The sequence below is a fragment of the Drosophila suzukii genome, chromosome 2L (assembly GCF_043229965.1).
Source record: "Drosophila suzukii chromosome 2L, CBGP_Dsuzu_IsoJpt1.0, whole genome shotgun sequence".
Taxonomy (NCBI): domain Eukaryota; kingdom Metazoa; phylum Arthropoda; class Insecta; order Diptera; family Drosophilidae; genus Drosophila; species Drosophila suzukii.
In genome coordinates this window covers 1416939-1440714 of record NC_092080.1, presented here as the reverse complement: position 1 = coordinate 1440714, position 23776 = coordinate 1416939, and the positions used below count along the sequence as shown (strand labels likewise).

At 40.3% G+C, this 23776-nt stretch overlaps 5 protein-coding genes across 5 annotated transcripts; 4 read left to right on the top strand and 1 right to left on the bottom strand.

Moving 5' to 3' along the window:
- The first annotated feature begins 3896 nt into the window (after positions 1–3896).
- Positions 3897–5443, top strand: LOC136116876 (serine-rich adhesin for platelets-like). Its single transcript, XM_065864442.2, has 2 exons — positions 3897–4169; positions 4428–5443. The coding sequence occupies exons 1-2, from the start codon at positions 3953–3955 to the stop codon at positions 5441–5443; spliced, it is 1233 nt and encodes a 410-aa protein (XP_065720514.2). The 5' UTR covers positions 3897–3952.
- Positions 5444–6549: 1106 nt separating this feature from the next.
- Sr-CIII (Scavenger receptor class C, type III) lies at positions 6550–8090 on the top strand. Its single transcript, XM_017078077.4, has 3 exons — positions 6550–6818; positions 6870–7410; positions 7468–8090. The coding sequence occupies exons 1-3, from the start codon at positions 6590–6592 to the stop codon at positions 7637–7639; spliced, it is 942 nt and encodes a 313-aa protein (XP_016933566.2). The 5' UTR covers positions 6550–6589; the 3' UTR covers positions 7640–8090.
- Positions 8091–8535: 445 nt separating this feature from the next.
- On the top strand, positions 8536–11472 carry Sr-CI (Scavenger receptor class C, type I). Its single transcript, XM_017068137.4, has 4 exons — positions 8536–8804; positions 9126–9663; positions 9977–10842; positions 10995–11472. The coding sequence occupies exons 1-4, from the start codon at positions 8549–8551 to the stop codon at positions 11351–11353; spliced, it is 2019 nt and encodes a 672-aa protein (XP_016923626.2). The 5' UTR covers positions 8536–8548; the 3' UTR covers positions 11354–11472.
- Positions 11473–16130: 4658 nt separating this feature from the next.
- LOC108010813 (uncharacterized) lies at positions 16131–16827 on the top strand. Its single transcript, XM_017075762.4, has 2 exons — positions 16131–16231; positions 16296–16827. Exons 1-2 carry the CDS (start codon positions 16156–16158, stop codon positions 16733–16735), a joined length of 516 nt encoding a protein of 171 aa, XP_016931251.2. The 5' UTR covers positions 16131–16155; the 3' UTR covers positions 16736–16827.
- Positions 16828–21765: 4938 nt separating this feature from the next.
- On the bottom strand, positions 21766–23138 carry LOC118876811 (salivary glue protein Sgs-3-like). The gene is made up of 2 exons (XM_065864439.2): positions 22989–23138; positions 21766–22924 (listed from the first exon to the last, which is right to left on the bottom strand). The coding sequence occupies exons 1-2, from the start codon at positions 23014–23016 to the stop codon at positions 21897–21899; spliced, it is 1056 nt and encodes a 351-aa protein (XP_065720511.2). The 5' UTR covers positions 23017–23138; the 3' UTR covers positions 21766–21896.
- Between the last annotated feature and the right edge of the window lie 638 nt (positions 23139–23776).

Below are 23776 nucleotides of genomic sequence, written 5' to 3'. Positions count from 1 at the left end.
CGAAAACAAAAGCGGCATATGGAAATTCATTTACTCCGCTCGGCTCCATCCTTAACCCCTGAACGGCCCGGCCCGGCCCGGCCCCCTTAACCCGCCCGTGACCAAGGGTGGCTCATCCAGCACGTAGGCGGCAACCGCCGTCAATTAAAGCGCTGCCGGTGGCGCCTAATTGGATTTATGCCACATTTATGTGTGTAGGTGCAAATTCGCGGAATCGCTGCAAATTGCGGGGCTGTCGGAAAGTCGTGCTAAAAATCAGCAGGATAATGAGCGACCAACTGCTGCCATTAGGCGCGGGAAAACACTAAAACACTGAGAACCACAAACTCAACAATTGCAACTTTCGAGGACTTTAAATGAAATTACGCGAAAACTTTCGGACTGCAGTCAGAAATGGCAACTTTTTCAAGAGATGGTCGGGCGGCACACAAACTATATCCCACGATTTTAGCCGATGGCACGCCCGCGATCATAATGAGTTCCATAAATTACCGCAAATTAAAGACCCGATGAGTAGGCATCCTTGTACATAAGTGGATGCCACCTGGATTCCATCGAACCACCGAACCGGGGTGTCAACGAGGAAGCAATTATTTCCGGGGAGTATCCGAAATGACACCTTATAACACATGTCTTTGGTTTCTTTCAAAATTGTTAAAAATAATATATGTTTTTGTGTTAACAATTATATTTAATTAATTGATCCTTTAAAAAATTATTTGTGCTAAGGTAAATCTAAAAATTGTTGAGTTAGTCAGAGCTCATTTAACTCCAATCTCAAAACTTTGGATTTTGTGAGGTTTAAGGGTTGGGAATAGCTGTCAGCTTATATTGGGTGAACATTTTTGTTATATGACTCTTAAATATCGATATCCTAACTGCAACAGCTTTGAATTATTGTAAAAGTCCAGTCAGTCATAAGTTTAAGCTCCTTAATATTCTCCTTTTTAACTAGCATCTTTGATTTTTGCTGGGTACTTGGAAGGGGGAATACCCCAAACTCCCATCGCTCATTCTGTTTGTGTGTTCTGCGGTCATTGGTTTGTAATTAATGCGACCAGAAGCTGACCAAAGAGCGACTTGGCACGCCTGCGGCTCCCTAATGTTGCACGGGGCCAAAGTGCCGGGGTCGGAGGTAAATCTCCGGAGTGCCCCCCCTGTCTGCGGTCGTCCCTCGCGGATGAGGAGGCCAGCGGGGGCACGGACACCTCCGCGGCCTTGTTGAGTGCTTTTGTGTTTAATTTTATTAATTATCGACGTAATCTTTGAAGTTTGCGGCCCCCAAACTCCCGGGGAACTTTAACTTTCGGAGTCCCACCTCTCTCGAAGCAAGGCGCCTCCATTAATCGCGTTAACTCGAACGTGTGTGTCAGTAGTCTCTGGCGCGAAATTCGCCCACACAATTTTGGAAGCTGCAGAAGTTCCAACAAAACACAATTAGGTTTTGGCATATGCGAGGGAAAGGAGCAGCTGATGAGGAAGTTAAGTTCCGGTTCTACTTAATCTAATATTTCATTCATTTATTTAATAATTCTATAAGGAAGCAGCTTATTTGTGGTCCTTCATGTATTTTTTGAATGTATAATAATTGCCTCGGCGAGTGATCCTGATCAAGAGCATATATACCTTAAGGATTTGGAAACGCTTCCTTCTGCCTGTTACATACTTTCCGACGAATCTGGTATACCCTTTTACTCAACGGGTAACGGGTATAAATACTTTCCACCTTGTTTTAAAAATTTTCGATGTTTAGCTCCGAATTTATTTTGTATTGAACGTAAAAGTTTTGTATTTAGTTCAAATATTTAATACAACATTTTAAATTCAGTATGCAGATATAAATTTTCGGCATTCCATTTTTATCAGAGTAAGCAAGTAAACAACTTGTTGTGAAACAAAGGTTTTACCCTCTGCTAAGTTAAACTCTCTGAGAATATTATATTAACGAACAAAATTCCTGGAAACATCCAACAATGTTGTTGAGTCAAAATATCTGTTCTTCAAAAATTAGGTGATTACATTCATGGACGTTAGTGGCCTTGACAACCAAATTTTTTGAGTTCTAAATAAAAGCTTATTGAATCATACGGCCATTAAATAAATATGCGGTATTAGAAAGATTCTTGTCAAGTCAGATGCCAAAGAAAATGATAATACAGATCCAATGCCTAATTTAAAAGTACCTTGAGAACGCAACACATTTTGTAAACCAGCCGAAAATATCTAGCTTTCTATTACATCGTTATCAAGAAATATCCCAATTCGATTTGATTATCTGCGTTGGCATGACAGGGAATAGGCATTCCCAGAACTTTAAATCTTTCGGAAACGAAAACCCCTTGGACCCATTGCCTTATCAGCTAACCTTCCCCGGCAACAGCTGCTCATTTGCTGCTAATCCTGGACCTCCGAAAGGGATTGCCACCATGCCATCCGCACCACCTTCGTTGCCAGGCAACTAGACGGCCAGTGGTGGTCGGTGGTTGGGCTACGTAATTCGAGCGCAAATATTGAAGTTTGAAAACCACCGGCAACAGTGGCTGCAGCCGCAAATAAAAGAATAATAATAATAATGAGCAAATATTTAAGCAGCCGGGAACTTATCAGAAAAACAGCTACACGGGAAACAATTTTTGGACTTTAAAATAAATTTAATTCTATGCTCCAAAAATATTATATAAATACAGAATTATTTTCTTTTTGTATTCCGGCACTGAAAAGAAATTTCGTATGAACTTACAATTATTCTTCGCCATTATTCTGTGTGTTTCATTCAAAAATATTAACCCAGAAACAAATTTGAAAATAGAAAGTATGCATAAATATAAATACTATTGAATAACAAAAATGTATAAGTTCAAAAAATAAAATCTGAGTGTTATTTTTTAGAGTTTTCTCTATGGGACCAGGTCGTTTCCTTCGCTAAGAAGAGTCTCATGGCTAGAAACCTCCCCTAGAGTTTACCACCCTGAACTCTCCCGTTTCGCTGATTGTAATTATGAATGAAATTTGAATTGCTGGAGGACTCGGGGAATCGGAGAACGGGAATTTGCTACACTTTCCGTTGCATTTCGCCGGACACGTGGCAGTTCCTGATCCCCGGTCACGTGTCCCTGGCCACCACCCCCTTTCGGCCAACTCCGCGCTCATCGGAAGTGCCAATAAGTAGTTGTCAATATTGACTGATTATCTCGACACGGCGAAAGTGAGGGAGATTTAGAGGGGGAGATGCGGAGAAAGCCGTCGCCCGTCGTGATTGCGAGTTGTTTGAGACTTAAGCGGAAGTAAACATAAATCACAGCAAGAAACGCAGCCACCCTCGGCAATTACTTTCCAGGACTTTCCAGGAGATGGCCATAATTTAAGCGTGCAGGCGACAGGAAGAAGCTGCTACCATTTAGTTCCATCTCCCTGCGATCCGATTCCGACCGGAGATGCGCATAATTGCATTTGGATGGCGACCCAAGGCGAAACTGCATTACCAGTTTAGTGGTGTAATATGGGGATGAACTGAATGATGATCTTATCAATCACTGGGACCAAACCTGGTTTTTAGATTCCCAAGTCAAGGAATTACCGGTTTCTTTAGAAATTCGGAAATCAACATTTAAAGTTGTTTAAAACAGAAATCATAATTATACAGAAATGATAGCATCGCAAATTTTATACAGAAATATTTTTTTTTTATGACTCCTATTTAGTTTAGTAGGAAAAAGTCAGATTTTGATAAGAAAAGTATGGAATGTACTAACCGTTTTTTTATGCAAGATTATACAAAATAATTATTTCCATTCAACACATGAACGAAGTCCAGAATGCTGGCGACGGATGATGGTGTTGACAAATCATTATTAAGCCGATAAAGTGGAATATTTAAGGCATTAACCTTAGGTCGCAGGCCAGTCGTTTTTTAACTTTTCAAGAGCATACAACTCCGGTGGTTCTTGAAACCATGAAGTTCTTCTGTGCTCTTGCAATACTTGTGGCTTCCAGCTCGGTATTAATAAATGGTGATATTTGTGAACCGGGGTACAGTTTCGATCACGGGCACGTTGAATTGGAGGGTGCTACTCATATTTTAAAGTGCGATGATGAATATACCGCGTTCCCTAGTTCCCAATTGCTCTGCGAAGGTGGAACCTTAAAAGGAGAACAAATATCATGTGTCAGTAAGTACGAAAAACAATTACTTCTTTAAAGTTTAACAAAAATCGTTTAAGTGTTTTTAACCATAAATTAAATAATAAAAACTAAAAAAGCAAAACAAGATTTGAAATTTTTTAAATTTAATAAATAATTTAATTTTGAAAGGTCAACGATGAATAATGCCCAATTACCTCAGACATAAAAAGCAATTAAAAAATTAATTTATTGTAAATGCTGTAGTAAACTTTAAAAATTTACCGGTTATTTTCGCAATCTTGCAGGGTCGAAGTGCGCTGACTTAGGAACCTGCGAGAAAGCCAAATCACTTCAATTCGATGAGACCAGCAGTACGCAGAACGGAACCAAGATAAATATACCGGAATCTTCATCAAATGATCAGCCCACTGGCAATTTTCAACAAGAAACGAAAACTAATTCATTGGATGGGGCCAGTGGCGTAATTACATCTACACCTCCAACTATCACAATCGAGACGGCTTCAACTGATGAGGAGGGCAGTTCTTATCCACCTATAACTCTGTCTACAAAAACCCCGGAGATTTCGGTAGCTTCAACTGTTGGAATGGGCAGTTCTTCGCCTGAAACTTATGAAAAAGCAACCGTTGTAACTTCAGAAAATACTGCGCCTGAAATTAACCAACTTTTACCGGGGGCTTCAACCAATGGGAACAGTGGCCTCTCTTTACCTGAAGTCTATAACAAAGAGACTTCTGCAACTGAAAAAAACGAAGAGTTAGAGAGTACTACGTATAAAAATAGCACTCAGGATCCGGAAACATCAACTGATGGGACGGGCAGTTCTTGGACTGAAACCTATGACAAATCAACAAGTGTAATTTTAGAAAATACTGCGCCTGAAAATAACCGACAGTTTCCGGGAGCTTCAACTATTAAAGCTATTGGCCATTCTTTACCAGGAAACGATAAAACGACAACTAAAACTTTAGTGAAAGATAATCCTGAAAGCAACGAACAGAACGTTCGAGTGTTTAAGACCCCCGGTAGGACTACAAAAACATTAGAAAAAAGAACCACTCCTTCAACTAGAATTTATAGCTGGACTGAAAAAAAAGCAGATGTACAGAGAATTCCAGTAAATAAGACCATTGGCAATTCTCCAACTGAAGCCTACAACAGAGTATCACCGGAACCTCCTTCTGAAACCACTACACGCCGATTATTAGACACCCGAAACGGATCTAATAGTTCAAATGAATGCGGAATATATAACCTGGCCTTGCTTATTTGTGCTATTCTTACACTTCTTTATAAGTGAGACAACTATCAACTTTAAATCTAATTAGTAGATAGAAAATAATTACCAACTGTGTACAGTGAAGGCTTTTGAAAATATGAAATTTGGAAATTTTAAGGTGTTCGTCTGCTAAAAAATATATTTAAATATATTCACATACATATATATACACAACATTTCCTTTTTGAATTTTTCACGCATGAGGTAGAGGCGCAGAGGCGGTATTTGGTTGAAGGAGGTTTCAGAACAATATATCAGATAACCTTTACTCTGATAACCAATATAAAAATAAACATGCCTCTATTATCGATGGGTGTAAACACTAAGGACAAGAGAAAAAAAAAATATTTCTTGTTTAATATTTATGTGAAAATTTCATCTAAATTACTTAATAGAATCTTATTTGATGAATTTATTTATTGATAAGGGCTCTTAGCTTCAAACCGCGATAAAAAAAACGGATATGGGTTGTTATATATTTTTTTTCTTAAGAGCAGACTTCAAATTCCGTGTTGTTTTCAGCAGGGACTTACAAAAACTAATAAAATTTATGAAATTTAAAAAATAATACGTTTTTGGGTACTTTTTTTTTTTTAATTAAAATATATTAGGGTATCGACTTGTTTATTATGAGAATCGATTGTCAGCTATAATATTACAATTACATTTTAGCATAAACTTGAAGGCACTAAACAACACTAAACACTTTCCAATAGCTCAGTCAAGTTTGAAACATAAGTTAAGACACCCTGTACTTGTGTACACATATATAACAATTTTGGAGATTTCTGTAGAGTACAATTTAAGTTAGATAACAAAGTGCACTGATAAAAAATGGAATAGTAAAAATAAGTAATATTTGCGTATTGAATTTAAAATTTTGAATAAAACATTTAAACTAAATACAAAATATTCTAAAATATTTTTCACATTAAATTCAAATTTGAAAATCTTTAATGTAACTAGAATTGCTCAATTAAATATTTTCATATATACAGAAGATACAATTCGCAGTGTACGAAAAATATTTAAAATGAATATGAAATTCTCGGACTAACTACATTTTTCTAGCAGTGTGTGTATTGTTCACTTCCTGTGGTAAACATGTTTCTACAACAGCTTCGCTGGGTTCAGTTGCTATTTGGCTTCTAAATTTGCACGAGCACAATGGAATTTTCAGGTTTTTTCTGGACAAAAACGATATTTCTGTTATTGAAGGTGGCCCAAGCGATTGCAAGCTGTGACCTCGAAATAAAGTTGGCCAATGGAAAAGTTACTGAGACATCCAGTTGGTACGGGGGTGACTATATCGAGTTCGAGTGCGATCGGGGATATATCATGCAGGGCAAATCTTGGCACCTCGGCAGCGGAAACATTCTGAAGAGATTCTGTGCCAGTGAGTATAGGTATTTTAACTAGGTGCAAACTACTGCCATTTTTCTTTCAGAGACGGGATGCGAAGATTTTGAAAAACCGGAGAACGGAAAGATATCCACCGTCCCAGGAGGATTAAAGGCGGTCATCACTTGCGATGAGGAATTTATTCTCAGTGGAAATTCGGTGACATACTGCAATGGATCGCAGTGGATCCTTCCGTTGGGAACTTGTCAGGTGCAAAATCATACGGGTGACTATTCCTGCGACTTCGAGAGGGAGGATTTGTGTGGTTGGACGGCCAGCAAGGCCATACCACAACCATGGCAGCGGATCAGGGCTGCAGCTGATTTCCAAAAGAAGAATTGCCTCCGGCAGGATCATACCTTCCAGAGCGACGTCCAAGGACACTTTATCCGCCTGCAATCGCATGTGCATGCCTTTAGGACCTACCACTTCATGTCGCCGATCTTGCCCAAGAACCTCACCTCAGGCAACTCCTTGCGGTTTCAGTTCCAACTCTATATGTTCGGGACGGGAGTGAAGAACCTGACGGTCTCAGTGAAGCCCGGTTCAATGCCAGCCGAAGATATGTGGAAGACTTTCAGGGCAAAGTAAGTTGATAAGCCGGGTCTTCTTTTTGTTAATCTAAACTAATTTAAATGCTTCAGCTCCACCAAGCTTATTGTATCTGGAAATCAAGGCGCTAACTGGCAAAGCCATTCAATCCACATTAGTGAGATGGATACTGACTTCCAGGTTGTATTCACGTGCGCGGATCCCAGTTCTCTAGGTGGAGACATTGGCATCGACGATGTCAAATTTATCAATGAGAGAGTTTGAAGAAAACCGTAGTCACCGAGTCAGCATTAATGGATAAAAATGAAATTAATAACATTCAAATTAAAGTAAAAAGTTAAAAATTAAATCAATATAAATGTTAATTAATATGTTAAATGTTCTATATATATACCATTGTATAATACCCTAATCTATCAACCTACAACTCCGGCAGTGAACTTGTTGAACCTGCATTTTTGGAATATGGAACGTAGGTAATACCATGTGGTTCCCAAAAGTTCAAGTGCAATGACGGATACACCCTTTAAAAAAGTAAATTTTCATCTAACGATTGCCCAATAGGTCTTCTCAAGGGGGAAATATTATTTTGGGCATTTAAGGAGATTTGAAAAGTATCTAGGTTCTTAATATAAAACGCTTTAAAAACAAAAAATGAATCCCGAAATTTAGATATCGTACTTTCTCGAAGTATATGGTTTTGAGTTCTGTGTATATTACAATTACAATTGTAGGAACTACTATCTAAAAAACGTTGAAAAAAATTCCTTTCAAATTGACTTCAGGTTATAGGTAATTCTATGTGTTAAGGAATTCTAGATTACAAAACTGTTAAACTTGAAGACATCCAATAATAATAAATGTATAGCAAAAATACAGACGTTGTGTTTTTTATATTCTAATCGAAAGTAGAATAGGCGGTACAACAATGCTTACTACTGGGGAAATTATTTTCTTGTATGTGTAAAACAACCAGCTTGTAGTGACTTGAGAATGATAAATTGTTTATCTGCAATAGCTGCAAAGAGAGTTCGCCGGGCTTTCAGTGTTTTGCGGTTGTTCCGGAACTTATCATCTGAGACCCCTCTTCGTAACGCTGACTTGATAAACCTCGACTCGAGAAACAGGCGAGCACCGATCGTCGCTCAGTCTTTTTTCAGCATCCGGACTTACATGTCCAGCAAAGGCATCGTATCCCTTATAATGGAATTTTTCTGGGTTCTGGTTTTTCTGGTTCTGTTGATATACAGTACAGATCAAACAAATGGACGCTGTGAACAAGTTTTAGATTTGCAACATGCCACAGTGAACTATAGAGCTCGGAGTTTTGTAAGAATCAGGTGTCATCGTGGTTATTCTCCGCAAGGAGTAATGATTAAAGCCTGCGATCAAAGTGGTCTCCTTCGTGGGGAAAAGCCTTTTTGTGCCAGTGAGTGGAAATAATTAAAAAAATATAACAAAACAAGTTATATTTATCAATATAAGGAATAAATAGAGTGCTTAAAAAAAATTTAATTTTGTGACTAGTGCATTAATTTATATGAAAGTCCTTGTAGCACAAGGAAATAAGAAAGAAATAAATAAAGTACACGTACAAATACATAATTTTAGGCAGTACTACATTTTCTGTTCCATATAAAAGCAACATATAAAAAAACAAGTTTAATCATTAAGTTTAACAGAATTGGAGGCCTTCTGCACGAAAAGAACATAATTCTAAATTGATATCTTGATATGTTCCCTTACTTAGGAAGAGGATGCGACGAGCCAGATACTCCTGAAAACGGACACATTGAAAAGAACCCCTTGAAGGCGGAAATCATATGCCTCGAAGGCTATGTACTGGTTGGAAGTCGCACAGCCTTCTGCGATGGATTGAAGTGGAGCACCCAGTTGGGATTCTGTCGGAGGAGCAACCACACGGGCGACCACTCCTGCGACTTCGAGAGCGAGGATCAGTGCGGCTGGGAGGCGGAGACGCACTACCGGCAACCCTGGAGGCGGGTCAGCGCGGTGTCCGAGTTCCACTCCGTGAATACGGGTCCGCACCACGATCACACCTTCGGCAGCCGATCCGGCGGACACTATATGCGCATGGAGAGCCAGTTGGGGGCCTTCGGGAGCTACCACCTGATGTCCCCGATCTATCCCAGAGAACTCAGCCTGAAGACCGCCTGCTGCTTTCGGTTCCATTACTTCATGTTCGGGAAGGGCGTGGAAAGTCTGGTGGTGTCCGTAAAACCCGTCTCGATGACGATGATCGACATGTGGAACAGGTTCAGGGCCAAGTGAGTTTTGCCGCAGCGGATGAACAATGTGATAAGCCGGCACATGCAATGCGATAAAGACGGGAACATTGTTTCCAGCGTTTTATCATAATTTCGTATACAGAATGAATTCGTTTTTCATGAATGAAATGTAGGTTATACAGAAATTTGCTAAATGTGATTGAAGTACTTTCATGTTTTAGATACAAGTTCTTGTTGTTTGTTTCAAAGATTGACCCATTCGATATTTTTTAAACTGAAAATTATTTCTGCAAATTATCGATTTTCTTTTTTTCTATTTAATACCATATATATTTCCTGCCTTACTCCTCAGCTCAAGCAAATTCGAGATTACTGGTCCCCAGGGAACCGAGTGGCGGGAGCATACAATCACCATCGACGAAATGCAGGAGGACTTTCAGGTGATCTTCTCGGCCACGGATGCGAGGTCCCAGTTCGGAGACATCGCCATCGACGACGTGAAGCTGATGACGGGCAGCGACTGTGGGGTGAATGGGTTTACGACCACCACCGAGCCACCGCCAACAACGATAACCAGCGGCGAAGAGCGTTTTGTCTTCGACATGATGAATTGCACGGGACGCTGTGGATCTCCGGATCCCGGTGTCCAAATTACCGAACACGGTTTCGTCTTGGGTTGTAGCTGTGACGAGGGATGTCTATCGGCGAGTACTTGCTGTCTCAACTATTTAGATGAGTGTCAGAAAGAGATGGACACAACGCCCTTCGATGATCTGAGTTCACCAGCAACACAAACAACACCCACTACTACTGCAACTACCACCACAAAGAAGCCAGACACAACGACAGAGAAAACAACAACGACCACAACTACAACGAAGAGGACAACCACTTCGACAACGACAACAACACCAAAGCCACGCACATCCACAAAGAGCACAACCACCACAACAACCACTAAAGCCCCGACAACGCGAAAAACTTCAACAACAACGACTTTAACAACACCAAAGCTAACACCAACGAGTTCAACAACGCCAAGGACAACAACCACAACGCCAAGAATAACAACGACTACGAAAGTATTTACAACTAAAATAACAAGACCCATAACAACAACAACACAAAAAACCACAGCCGCAACCAAAAAGTATATGACAACAACCACTAAAACAACAACAATGAAACCTCCAGCTTTAAGTACCCCAAAGATCGCAGGTAAGAATATTGCTTCTCTGGTATGAAGACTTAAGAACGATTTTAACTGTAAGGGGATATAAAATGTATTATATATTCAGATCTTATGATCAACTAACTATTCCCAAAAACTATGATATCCAACATAATATTTCTTTAATATTATCCCCCAGTGATCGGCACCACCGAGAAGACGAGGAAGCGCATTACTTGGAAGGTTGATCCGCAGGAAATCGCTGGTCACACGGACACGAGCGACAGTACCCCGAATCCAGCTTTAATAGTCCTGTACATGCTCGTCGGCTTAGTCCTAGTGATAGTACTGGCCAATGTCGTCCAGCGTTGGATAATACCACTGAGTAGAGCGAGATCTAGCAGCGAGAAGGCCGTGAGTTTCAGAAAGGCATTTGAGAGTCTGAAGAAACATCGGAGGAGAAATAGCATAGACGATCCATTGTGCGACACTGATAACGAGGACGGCGACTATTTCGAGGAAACGGGCGTGGACATACGCAATAGGACTGACCTATGAGGGTGACCTATCAGAATGGGCAAAACCGCCATCTGAGTTACATTCGCTTATCCCTATTATGTAGGAAGTTATAAACTATTAAATCAAGATTAAAATAGAAAACGATTCGAAGAAAATATTATGGTTCAGCTCCTTGGTGTTTTTAAAAAAACTTGGGATATTAAATCTACCAAACAACTAAGATAAGGTCCCATAAACATTGACGTAGGCCCGCTTAATCCCCCTGGCATACCAAATGCTAAAAAATCCGTAATCGCCCTTGGGAAACGGCAACACATTCGTCAATTGTTGGTTTAGATGCGATGTGGGTGCCTTATCCACCATGACGTCATGCTGAAAAGGTCTCACAATTAAATCGTAAATGGTATTTATTTTGTGGGGACTCACATTGTAAGGACAAGGATGGTTCATATTGGAATAGGGACTGAAAAGATTGTAGATAAACGCGGCCACTGGAGAAGAATTTCGATTAACAATGAATTTGCAAGCATCGATGGTGATGTTGTACAGAAATGGTTTGTAACCATTCAAGCGTTTATAGAGAGCCAGATTTAACTGTAAGTACAATGGGAAATCGTATAATCTGTCTGTGAAAATGTACGTTCACCTGCATACTTTTACTTTGTCAACTGGCAACTGATGTAAGTTCACTTTCAGAGATCCATACTTGTAGGTTCGATTCACAGACTTCAGAAAGCAGTATTCAAAAGTGGAAAACGAAGAGTCCACCGAAGTGCACTTAATATTTGTAAACTCAAAAGCTGCACGGATCTAATGACACAAGTGTGAGATAAGAACAAAAATACTATATGCGTTATTCATGTGTCATTTTACTTGGGTGGCCATTAAAAAGATAAGACAAATCCAAGGAAAAGCGAATGATTTTTTAAACATTGTTGTCGATGAGCAAATTTGAAACTGTTTATTAAGTTTAAGAAGTCAACAAGTAAACAATATTTAGTATTCCGCATATTAAAAACCCATTAATGGGTTCATTTGTTTCCATATGTGATCATATTTGTGATTATATATAAGTACTTAAAAATCACTCAAAAGAATTTATGGGTGACAATCTCACTTAAAAGGCATACACAAATTTGTTTGTTATTATTAAAAACGTGTAGCTTATATAGGGCATTTGAATAATTTCCCTTCCTCTTTCAAAGTCTACAAATTCTTAATATTACTTGATAGAATTGTGCTGTTTTTTAATGTTAGTAAACATTTTTAGAAGGGTTCAGCCCTCCAAGAATAACTGTGAATAACCCAATCAAATTAGGCTATATTGTGATTATGAAAAGGGCAAGAAAATTGAATAGACGAAGGGCAGGTGGGAAGTAGCTGTTATATATTGCGGGTTCGAAAAGTTAACCCTCGGGAACGAATCTCTTTTGGACGCATTTAACGAGCTTCGAAGGAGTTTCGCAGCCTCCCCGACCTTCGCCTATAATCAAATCTTGTGGGGAGTGTCAGTTACTAGGAAAATGCCTCCGGCTTTGAGTTCCTGCGGAAGCTAGGGCTTCTGTCAGTCAGTCGCCCCATATCCTATATTTTCACAGCCCTCTCCTTGGAATCCGGGTGTTGCACGTGTCCTGCCAGCGGCTGTTGCAACCACCGACTGCTGCCGAGCAGAAAAAAAGAAAAGGCTGAAGACCCAAGAACCCAATAACCTAACCAAAAAACCAAACCAAGCCAAAGCAACCACCAACGGAGTTTTCCGACTTTTCCGGGGCCAGATCGTGTTTTAACAGCGGCTCTCGGTTGTGATTTACTGGCAGCTTAGCGTCTGGCACGGGACCAGTTACCAGTAACCAGACAACCAGTAACCAGACAACCTCTATCACACCCTTCCTCTGCACAGAGAGAAATAGAACGAATTACTACTGAAACTGAGGAATGTAGAAATCCTTAATTCGATGACAATATTGTGAATAGTTTGACACAAAAATAAAAAGAAGCTAAAAATTACACTTAGAATATATTTGTCTGCATAAAACCAAAAAGTTAATGCATTAAAGACCATTCCATTAATTTTTTATTTCGCTTTTAAAAACCTTAACGATTTATGGCTAATCTTTTACAACCCTATTTCTATTAATTGTAGTGAATCATATATTATTTTATTAAAAAACAGCATAACCCTAATAAAGAAAGGAATACAATTTGTCATGTGAAACCTATTACCTTTTGTTTCCACACAGATTTTTCACATTTTCTCACTGTGTAAAAACGATTTGTGCGGCTCTCAGCAGAAATATTTTTCTGGGCATTTGATGCAATTATAGCTCCTGGACCAGACGAATCCCAGACCAAAGCCCCCAACAAAATAGCAAGTTTGCACGCTCAACAAATTTTCACACAAGATTTGCCAGCCTTGAGTTTTCCGCAGCGTTTTGCATGCACCCCTGACGTTTTTTGGGAAAAAGTCCCCCTTCCCCTCCCCCTCAGCCAGCGGCACTTTTATTTTTTCCATGACTTCCTGTTTGCCATTGTGATTTAACGCCCGCCGTCGCTCTCTATCGACTTCTCACACATCATTTGGCGGCGAGAGTTTTCCTGTTTCACTGCTGTTTTTCCCACTTTGGGATTTAATTAAAAAGGCATTTTGATGGGCCAGACAGGGGGCGTGCCTCAAGTTGCTTTTGGCGCATTTTCACCCTAATGCTCATTGAGGCCCTAATTAAATGGTAAGTAAGTCGGCTTATCTGCGAACTGGAGGGGTTAAATATGGTCTGGGGTTGGGCCATGGCTATATATACGTTTTTTATTCGGGTGCATTGCATGCGGAGCATCGTAAATTTCCAGGGGACAAATTTTTGCATGGAAAATTGCGTGGTAACGGTGGGTTTTAGGGGGCTCACCTTATCTATCGCATTCCGGACAAGCCCACACACGACGCTGGAGTTGGTAAAAAGGGACGCACCCTTGACACCCTGCTTTATTCCCTGCCAAGTCCCTAGGCCTCTGGCTGTCCCCTTCTTATCGGGGCAATAAATCGCATTAATTTATTGTTGTCGCCGCATATTCGGCGGCACGGTGGAAAACCCCACCCACTCAGCCCGTTTTCCCTTAATGGGATTGTCCACTAACTGGCGAAAATCGGAGGGTGGCGAGGAAAGGCGACAGCAACTGCATTATTATTGTTTTCCACTTAGAGGTTTTTTTTGGCCACCTGAAACTATGCAACATGTCTTTGGCACACAGGGAAAAATCTTAGGTTCATTCAATGCGAAAATATGTTTTTTATGCAATTAAAAAATGTAATACATGCCGGATAATATGTTATTTGATTTCAAACATAACAAACTGATTTAAAGTTTAGGTAGCTTATTGCCAGATATTAATATAAATTCAAGTCCTAACAACCAAGTGCGCTTTATTGCAAGTGTGCCCCCCGTACATGGTATATATCATTCCTCAATATCCCCCACGACATAAAAATGTCTCTGCATTACGTTTTTATTGTTTTCTCATTTCTATCAGCTGCGTCAGCCTTTCAGTTTTGTCCTTTTAATCTTCATGTGCGAAATTGTTGCCTAAGATCCCAATCGGAATAAGGGGGAGATATGGAATATGGGGAGTATGGGGAGTATCAGGACTCAGGGGCCTCCGAATATTTATAACACTACGGCTGCAATTTATTATGCAGTGTCTGGACACTGGACAGTGGAAGTGGAAGTGAAATTGTGGAGTGGAGGGGAGCTGAGTTTTGGCTACTTTAATGTGCCAGTCACCAAAGATGTCACCTTGTGTGGGGCTCCAGGGGGTTAAGGGGCTCGCAGAGGGTGTTTCAGGCAACACACAAAACCTGGCCAAGATTTATGCACTCAAGTTATGGCGGACCAGACTGCAACTTTATCGTTGCCACTGGGGTTTTACACGAAGAGAAAAATATTACAGAAAATAAAGGATTCGAAGGGAAGTGAAGTTAGTGTAAGAACTGTTATCCTTGTATATTTAATCAATACCTTTGCAGCAAGAAAAACCAAAAAAAATTTATTTTATTGAAGATATTTTTTATTTTTATATAAAATATACCAGATAAGATTATTAACTAATTAATAGAAACTCATATTTTGTCTGCAGTAAACAGTACAGAATTGTCTTTAGCCTAGCAAAAAATGTAGATAAGACCTTATGAAATACTTCGTTTCTTCCGGTGTACACGGCTGGTTTTCCTTTTTCCAGCTTGACCAGAGTTTTCAGTTACCCCTCCCCGCATTTTCCACCCCCTTCACTGCAGTTGTTGTTGCCTGGTCTCGACATTTCCTGTTGCCGTTCGTTATCAGTTTTCCAAAGTTGTTGTCGACTGCAGATCTTTTTGCACTTCTTGTGTGTGTCAGGCAGTATTTTTGCACAACACTGTGACTACATTTAAATAAATACAGAAAGCAAAAACTAGAAGGCCCTTATTAAGTTGTAACGGGAAATTTCTCGGAAAACTATAAATGTTATCAATTTATTACGAACTATGCGAACATAGAGAGTAATTAAAAGGAGATACGAGATTAGTCATTGTTCAAATAATTAACAAACAGTGCAATTTTGAAGAAGGTATATAAATATATTGACATTTTATATATATGACGAACCCTGATAAAGAAGATCGCACCGTAGCAATTCTAGCTAAAATGTAGGCTGCAAAGCTGGCCAGGTTCGCCTAATATATGACACCATTGAATCGCTTTATAGTTGCAATATCAAAATATCTGATTGCTGTCTTCTGATAAGCCGACTTTGTAAATAAAGAATTTAGCTTATAAATAGCGCAAAACTCTAGCAATCACAGTTATTGCTTCAGGATGGTCAAAGTTGTAGGTTTGGTGGTGGCTCTATTCGCATTGTTTCTAGTGGCTTTTGCCAATCCAGAAGACTATGGTGAGTTGATCAGGCTGCAAAAAGACCTTGAATTTTCACTAAATATAACCGAAAATAACTTTAGATACCGAGCACACTTGGGTAGCTGGAAACCTCTCGCTGTCTTTTCCTGCGAACGCAGTACTGGGTGGCGTCTCAACCAAGGGATATTACGTATACGTAGGACGCGTTAAGTACGGTGGAGTTTTCCCAGTTCAGGTGGTAGCAGAGACTGGTTGGATCACGTGGCACAATGGAACCTATGCTTATCAAGGTACGAAATTCTATGATATCTTGGTGACGTCGAGTAACTCTTCCCTGGAGTGGATAACCAGCCACAATGGGAAATATGAAAGAGGTTTGGTAGCCGTGGGAACCTCGACCATTGACGAGCTGGTTTTCGTTTGCCGTGCGATTACACCTGTTGGTCAGCTTCCTGGAACCCTGATTCTCGGGTCAAAGGTCTGCTGCGTGGCAGGAAGCACGGCAAAGTATGACAAATACGAGGTTCTAGTGGCCCGATGAAATTGTAAGAGGTTTACTCAAGTGAAATAACTAAATGGGGTTTCTGCAAAAATATAAGTGTATATATAAAGCAGATTTGAGCACCAGCAAAACTAGTAGGCTTTCCTTTATTAACATTACTCGAATACATATGTATGTAGCTGGGGAGCATATTTAAGCCCCTATACCACTGCGGTGCAATCTTCTGACTTAAAATACAATAGCCTCTGCCAGAGTATATAAATTAGCTTACTAAAGGAAGGATAAAGATCAGCGCTACATGTTAAAATCCAAAGGTAAGTGTTAAAAACTCAGGTAGAAGCACCACAAAGGATATGATGGCATACATTTTCACTTTTAAATATGATCAGGATGCCGAAAATTAGGAAAGTCATTTGACTTGGAGTGGTAAATCTGCTGTAATTTGCTTCCCAAGTGTGGGATATTTAGGAGTTCTGAAAAACCTGATACTTGTCGTATAAGGTGTGATAGATTCCAGCGCCAATATTATCAACATCATATGTTGATAATTGTGTTGAATTGATTTGAAGTGAGTTGAATTGACTTGAATTAAATTCGCAGTAAAAATAATCAAAGTTCTTTTCTCATTATGAGTTGGTTTGAAATCCGCTTAAAGGCCAAGCCAAAAGAATCAGCTTCATGGAAACTTAGTTTCTCCACACCGCTCACCATTTTTCCCATTTTCATTGACGTCATCATGGGGATCTCAGGATCATCGCCATAATCACCCGGCAACAGCATAAAAACTAATTAAGCATCACATTTCACATCCAATTCGACCTCTAGCTCCCCTGAGTATCCGCAAATGGCAGGAAAAATAATATTGCAAAAAAGGAAGGAAATCTAAGCAGAGAAAAAGAAAAACCAACCGAAATCGAAATATAAGCCAAATAAATTTCCCGTTCACCAAATGCGCTTTCATAATTAATATGAAAAACAAGAGGAGAAACAAGGAGCCAAGTCATAGCTGCCATGACAACAAATGGAAATGAAAGGGGAAATGGAAAATGGATGGCGGGGTGCACAAGTTATCCTTGCCTCAATATTTTCAGGGTCTGGCTTCGGGATTGATGTGCATTACACAAGGACTAATCCGCATCCGCATTCGCATCCGCATTCGCATCCCCATTCGCATCCGCACCCGAATGAAAAGTGCGGCAACGGCAGAAATTCTAAGAGTTTCCGCTACACTACAAATAATTATTTATATTTATATTTATACTATGTTTATAATTAATATTTTTAATTATTCTTGGTGGGCACAAATACAATGTGCATGTTCTTATTAATATCTTATTTATATACAAGAAAGGATTTACTAAAAATATTGGCTGGCACTTATACTTAAATAACATAAATAAATTTTAGGTCGTAGATTTTCATGAGCAATAGAAATTGATTAGACCATGAAAATGTCATAAAGGACTGCCATTAATCCTAAGTTTATTTTTCCAATGCACCTTTCCAAAAACATATCGAAAATCAAACAATTGTCTTTCTTACAATGGCACACCACATTCATTGTGCTGGCACACCCGGCAATTGATGTGTTGTTTTTCCACCAGCTGTTGGAGGAGCTGGAAAAGCCGAAGAAGGAAAATCTGGCGGGAAAGGGAGGAAAAGCCAAAAGAAGCTGCAACATTGCATGGTTTAATCAGCAGCTTACAAGGGTAAACAATGGGAGGGAAAGCCAAAAAGTGCATGAATCGAGGAACAGTGGGCCGAAAAGTGGGTGGGTAAATGCGATCCATCAAAATGAAATTGAAATCTTTTGCTCATTTTTGAGCTTTTCCGAGTGGTGGATGAAAGGGGCTCTCGGCGCAGGGGGGAAGATACAAAAATTGGGATTGAAATTCGCATTTGGCATTGCAGTTTGTCTTTGGCTTGACTTGGCTGCTCCGGCTACTGTTTGTCCTTCCCCTCCAGATCCCTGCTCTTGATTCCAGAGGATGCTGCCTGCTCCGTAGCGCAACCCCCTCGAACAGTTCCACCCCCCTGCCATGTCAATCAATGTCAATAAAACAATTACTGTCACTTGCAGCTGGGCAAAGGCAAGGACAACCGAAAGGGAAAAGGGCTGGAGTTGTGGGAGTGGCAGCGGGCTGAAAAGGATGAACAGCCAACGACTTTGGACTTGGTGTCATGTTCGAGTAGCTGGAAAAGGGAGTCCAGGGAGTCACCAAGGACGGAGGACTCCCCTGCAGTTGTCGCAGCTGGAGTTTTCAAATCGAAGCGGGCTGGCCACTCAACAAAAACCCGCCCACACGCTGGGCGAAATGCACTGTCAAAAAAGGGACTTTATCGTATATGAAAGTTAGCTCATGTTAAAAAAAAACTTTTTAGAGGTTTCGGTTAGGTGATAATAGTTATCAATATGGCAAGCTTCCCTTAACTCTAAAACCTTAAAGCTAAGGACCCAAAATAAAGAAATATTTATTTAATTTAGCACATTGGTTATTTATTTTAGTTTTGGGTTTATAGAGAATGTACGAAAAATAGTAAAGTTATTCCATAGACTTGCAGCCTTAAAGTGTGATTTAAAATGTTGTTCTTCAAATATAGGTACCTTAAAAATGTAAAGATTTGAGGATTTCCGTGATTGAAACTAAATGTTTTGTTCCTGAAGTGTACGCTCCCTTTGCTGCCGTTCAGGGCCCAAGGAGAAACTTCTCCCTCTGCCGCATTTTGGGGTAAAGTGTTTGCGGTTCTGCATCTCTGGTACCCCTCTGCCCCCTTCGTCAGCCCTTGTTATTGGCAATAAAACCCGATGCCCCACTACCAACTCCCCCAGAAATACGCAACTCAACTCCGCCAGAGAACTCGACTCAACTCCATTGGCACTGTGACAAATCGTTTGCTTTAGACATGGCCTGCCATTGGCATAATCGTTCAGTCATTGCAGTTTCTGTTGCACAGGGGGCCTTATCCCTTTTCAGCCCCTTTTACCCACCCCTGAAGCCGGCAACATTGTGTCTAGCTTTGAGTTACATTGTCTCCGCATCGAAGTTGCGTTGACAGCCATCGACATTTGCTGGAGGTTTTTGGTCCTCTGCAGCCACATGCATTATACATGAACCACCTCGAAAACCCCTTTCGGAAACCCCCAAAAAACCCGGAAAGTTCGAATGGAGGCGGTGATGGGGGAGGCAGGAAAGCCAGAAGAAGTGGCAAGAAGTTGCAGGAAGGAGAAGCCTTTTGGCAAGCCATGACAAACTTTGTGTTTAGCCAACATTCGAAATTAAAAGTAAGAGGGCGACTCTGGAAAATCAAGGCGACACAGTGAAAGCGAAGTGCACTGGAAAGAAACTGTTTTCTTTTAATATGAGCATACGAATTGTGGAAGGTAGAAAAGACCCATAACTTCTTAAGCTGACAAAATATTTAGATGAAGATATGGAAGTTTACGTTTATTTTCAATTTACTTATATTTTACAAGATCGAGAATTTTGGTAATAGAAATAATAATGTTTTGCTCATAATATAATAATTTTATATTTCTTCAACAAATTAATACATTTTTGAATATAAAGTTATTCTTCAAGATATGTTATCCCTCAGAAAAGTATCTTTGAAAGAAAAGTAACTATATAAAAGTACTAAATTTAAGTAAGACGAAATTTGGTCCAAATTGTTTACCAACCTTGCTTTTTGACTTAATCAATACACTCATTTTTGGAAGTGTTGAATATTAGTAGAAGGATGAAAAGTTTTAAGAGAAGGCAATTGGAGACTGGAGTAAAATCGCCAGAGGGGCTCCGCTCGGTTCGACTCCATTCGTGAGTCTGGAATTGTGCATCTGCCACTGTGATTGGCTCAGAAATCACAGGAGTGTGCTGCACTTCGTAATAATCCGAGCTGGATTGAATGCTCCTTCTCTGGACTCCATATGGCTGAAAAGTCCAGGAAGGCCTAGGCTCGGGACTCTATTTATGAAGGTGGTCGCCTAATGGATTGGATTGGGTTTTGCAAAAGCACACTGACTGAACAAAGAAGACAGAAACAGGCAGTATTGGAAAATTGGTAATTACATTATCACCCGAAAAAATTAATAGGTGAGTCCACAGAGAAAAAATTTGATATGAATAGGTCATCAAGCCGACAATTTTGAACTTGAGTTATGGCTTGAATACTATTACTGCAAAAATATATTTTTTTATTAGTTGTAAAAGGCTTCACAAAATATATTCATGACACTACTGATTTTATTACGTATTTAGCACAGGGAATTCCCTGCTCTTCAATCAAGTAACCCAAGCTGAATTCTAATTAATTGATAGATTATGAATGCCCAATACCTGACCACCTGCACCCACCACATCCCTCGCCCCTAATGACTACAATTACAATTAGTCAATTAGCTAATCGTCTTTGCTTCTTGCCGTTGAATAAACCGAGTCAATTCAAATGTATCTGACGGATGCATAAGTATGCATATGTTTGGAGTTCAGTGGGTGAGTATCTGGGTATCTGGGAGTATCTGTGACAGATTCCGCCCACAGATCGGATCACTGCATTATTCATGCAGACTGCATGCGGTTCTCAGTCGTGGAAAATGGGCAAGCGCGGGGGAAATGTGGGGGGAATGTGGGGGAAGTGGGCGGTACAAGGTGGGAAAGTGACAAACGAGCTGTAAAAATTGTTCCACACGAAACCAAATGAAATATTCACGAAATTGTTGAAGGAACTGCAAATGAATTATAAAACGTGCACGCTTACTGAAGGCGACAGATGAATAGAGATGGATTTGGAGGGGGCGGGGATCTGTATCCATGGAATAGATGTCAATGATGATGATGATGTGACATTCAATGATGATGGATTTTGGCAAGTGTTCGAGCAAAAGATGTCAATAGAAACGGAAATACAACGACAAATGAGACAGTGGGAAACACTTGGATAGATATAAGGACAAAAATGGTTATTTTAGGAAGCGGAATAAATGATTTGGGGTTTCTTAAGCTTCAATGATTAAAGTCTGTGGGTAATATAATCATATCTTTATAAAGACCACCATATTAAAATGCAAAATGTAATTAAACATAAAAATTTATTCAATCGATAACAATAAAACTAGGCAAATAAGGAGCAGATAAACAGATCTGAGTACGTGGTCCTTCGACTCGATCGCTCCCGTTTAAAACGTTGTGGGTGGTGCTTTGACTTACAACATCCACTGAGGTTCTCCGCAGACACACTGTTTGACTTTATTCTCCAGACTCTTCAGGAGGCTGATCAAGTCTTGGCACAGGTTCTCCCGACTCGGGCATCCGGCGCACGGTTGACCACCGGGACCACATGGCTTGCAACCACATCCGGGCTTCTGGGTGGTTGTTCTCGGTGCCTCGGTGGTTGTTGTTTTGGGTGGTCTGGTTGTCTTGGGTGGTCTGGTTGTCTTAGGTGGTTTGGTTGTCTTGGGTGGCTTGGTTGTCTTAGGTGGCTTGGTCGTCTTGGGTTTCTTTGTGGTTGTCTTCCTGGTCGTTGTTAATGTTGGGCGAGGTGTAGTGGTTGTCTTCTTGGTCGTTGTCTTCTCTGTAGTTGTTGTTGTTGAGCGAGGTGTAGTAGTTGTTGTGGTTGTTGGAGGAGGTGTAGTGGTTGTGGTTGTTGGAGGAGGTGTAGTAGTTGTGGTTGTTGGGGGAGGTGTAGTGGTTGTTGTTGTTGAGGTTGTTGTTGTTGTTGATGTTGTGGTTGTAGTTGTAGTTGTTGGGGGCGGTGTAGTGGTTGTTGTTGTAGTCGTTGTTGTTGTGGTGGTTGGCTTTTTAGTTGTTGTCGTTGGTGTGGTTGTTGGCTTTTTAGTTGTTGTTGTTGTTGTGGTGGTTGTTTTTTTAGTGGTTGTCGTTGGTGTGGTGGTTGGCTTTGTTGTTTTTGTAGTGGTTGTCTTTTCAGTTGTGGTTGTTGTTGTTGTTGGCTTTTTAGTTGTGGTTGTTGTTGTGGTGGTTGGCTTTTCAGTTGTGGTGGTTGTTGTTGTTGGCTTTTTAGTTGTGGTTGTTGTTGTCGTTGTGGTGGTTGTCTTTTTAGTAGTGGTTGGCTTTTCAGTTGAGGTGGTTGTTGTTGCTGTGGTAGTTGGCTTTTCAGTTGAGGTGGTGGTTGTCGTTGTTGTTTCTTCACATGGTGGTGGTAATGTTGTTGTGGTTGGTTCCGGACAACCACATTCTAACGTTGAACTCGCATAGTCGATCAGCAAGACACTCGCTGAATAATTGCAAGGAAATAATAATATTTTATGTGGGTTCTAACAGAGCTTCTTAAAAATTACCAATCAAAAAGAAAAGAGTAAACTTCATGTTGATTTCTTTTTCTTTTGACGGAGCAACAAAGTACTCTAGAGAAAGCTGCGCCCCTGACTGTTGTCCTTATCGGTTCTTCGATCCCGTTTTATAGGCACTCGCATTCCCTAAAGTTTTAGTTAAAAATAAATCAGCCCCGTTGGTTCCGATCGATGCGATCCACCTGCGGCTTATTATTAGCCTTCAGCTGATCCAAAGTTTGCTCAAGTTCAAGGTTGTGCATACGCCTCGTGTTTGTTTTGCTGTCGCGTGCATGGGTTTTTGTTTAAAAAGTTGTTATGAGGCAGTTGTACATATAGCACTTTAATATATTTTGACTTGTCTTAAAAGGGTTTAAAGTTTATTTAAAATGTATGTACTGATTGCAGGCAATAATGGGGGCTAACATTTTGTATGTTCCAGATAGGCTTAGAATGATCTTCGATAGAAAAGTATGTTCTGAAGGCAAAACTAGTTCAAACGGCCATGTGAAAGCAACAAAGCCTGAGAAAGCACCATCGATATTTCCCAGCGATTAAACTTTGACTGCAATTTCCCGGCCGAGTAAAGTAAAACTAGTCAAATCAATCATAAGCTCCCATTTTAATTCAAGAACTGCGCAACAAAGTGCTGTTCGCCTGCGATTTTGTGGGCACAACAAAGTCAGTCCATAAAGAGTCTTCGATCTGAGGAATCGAGTACTTGGGACTTGCATTTGCATGCTGGGGGGAAATGGCCGTGTGGACAATGCCGAGATGACTAGAAACGGGCAACAAAA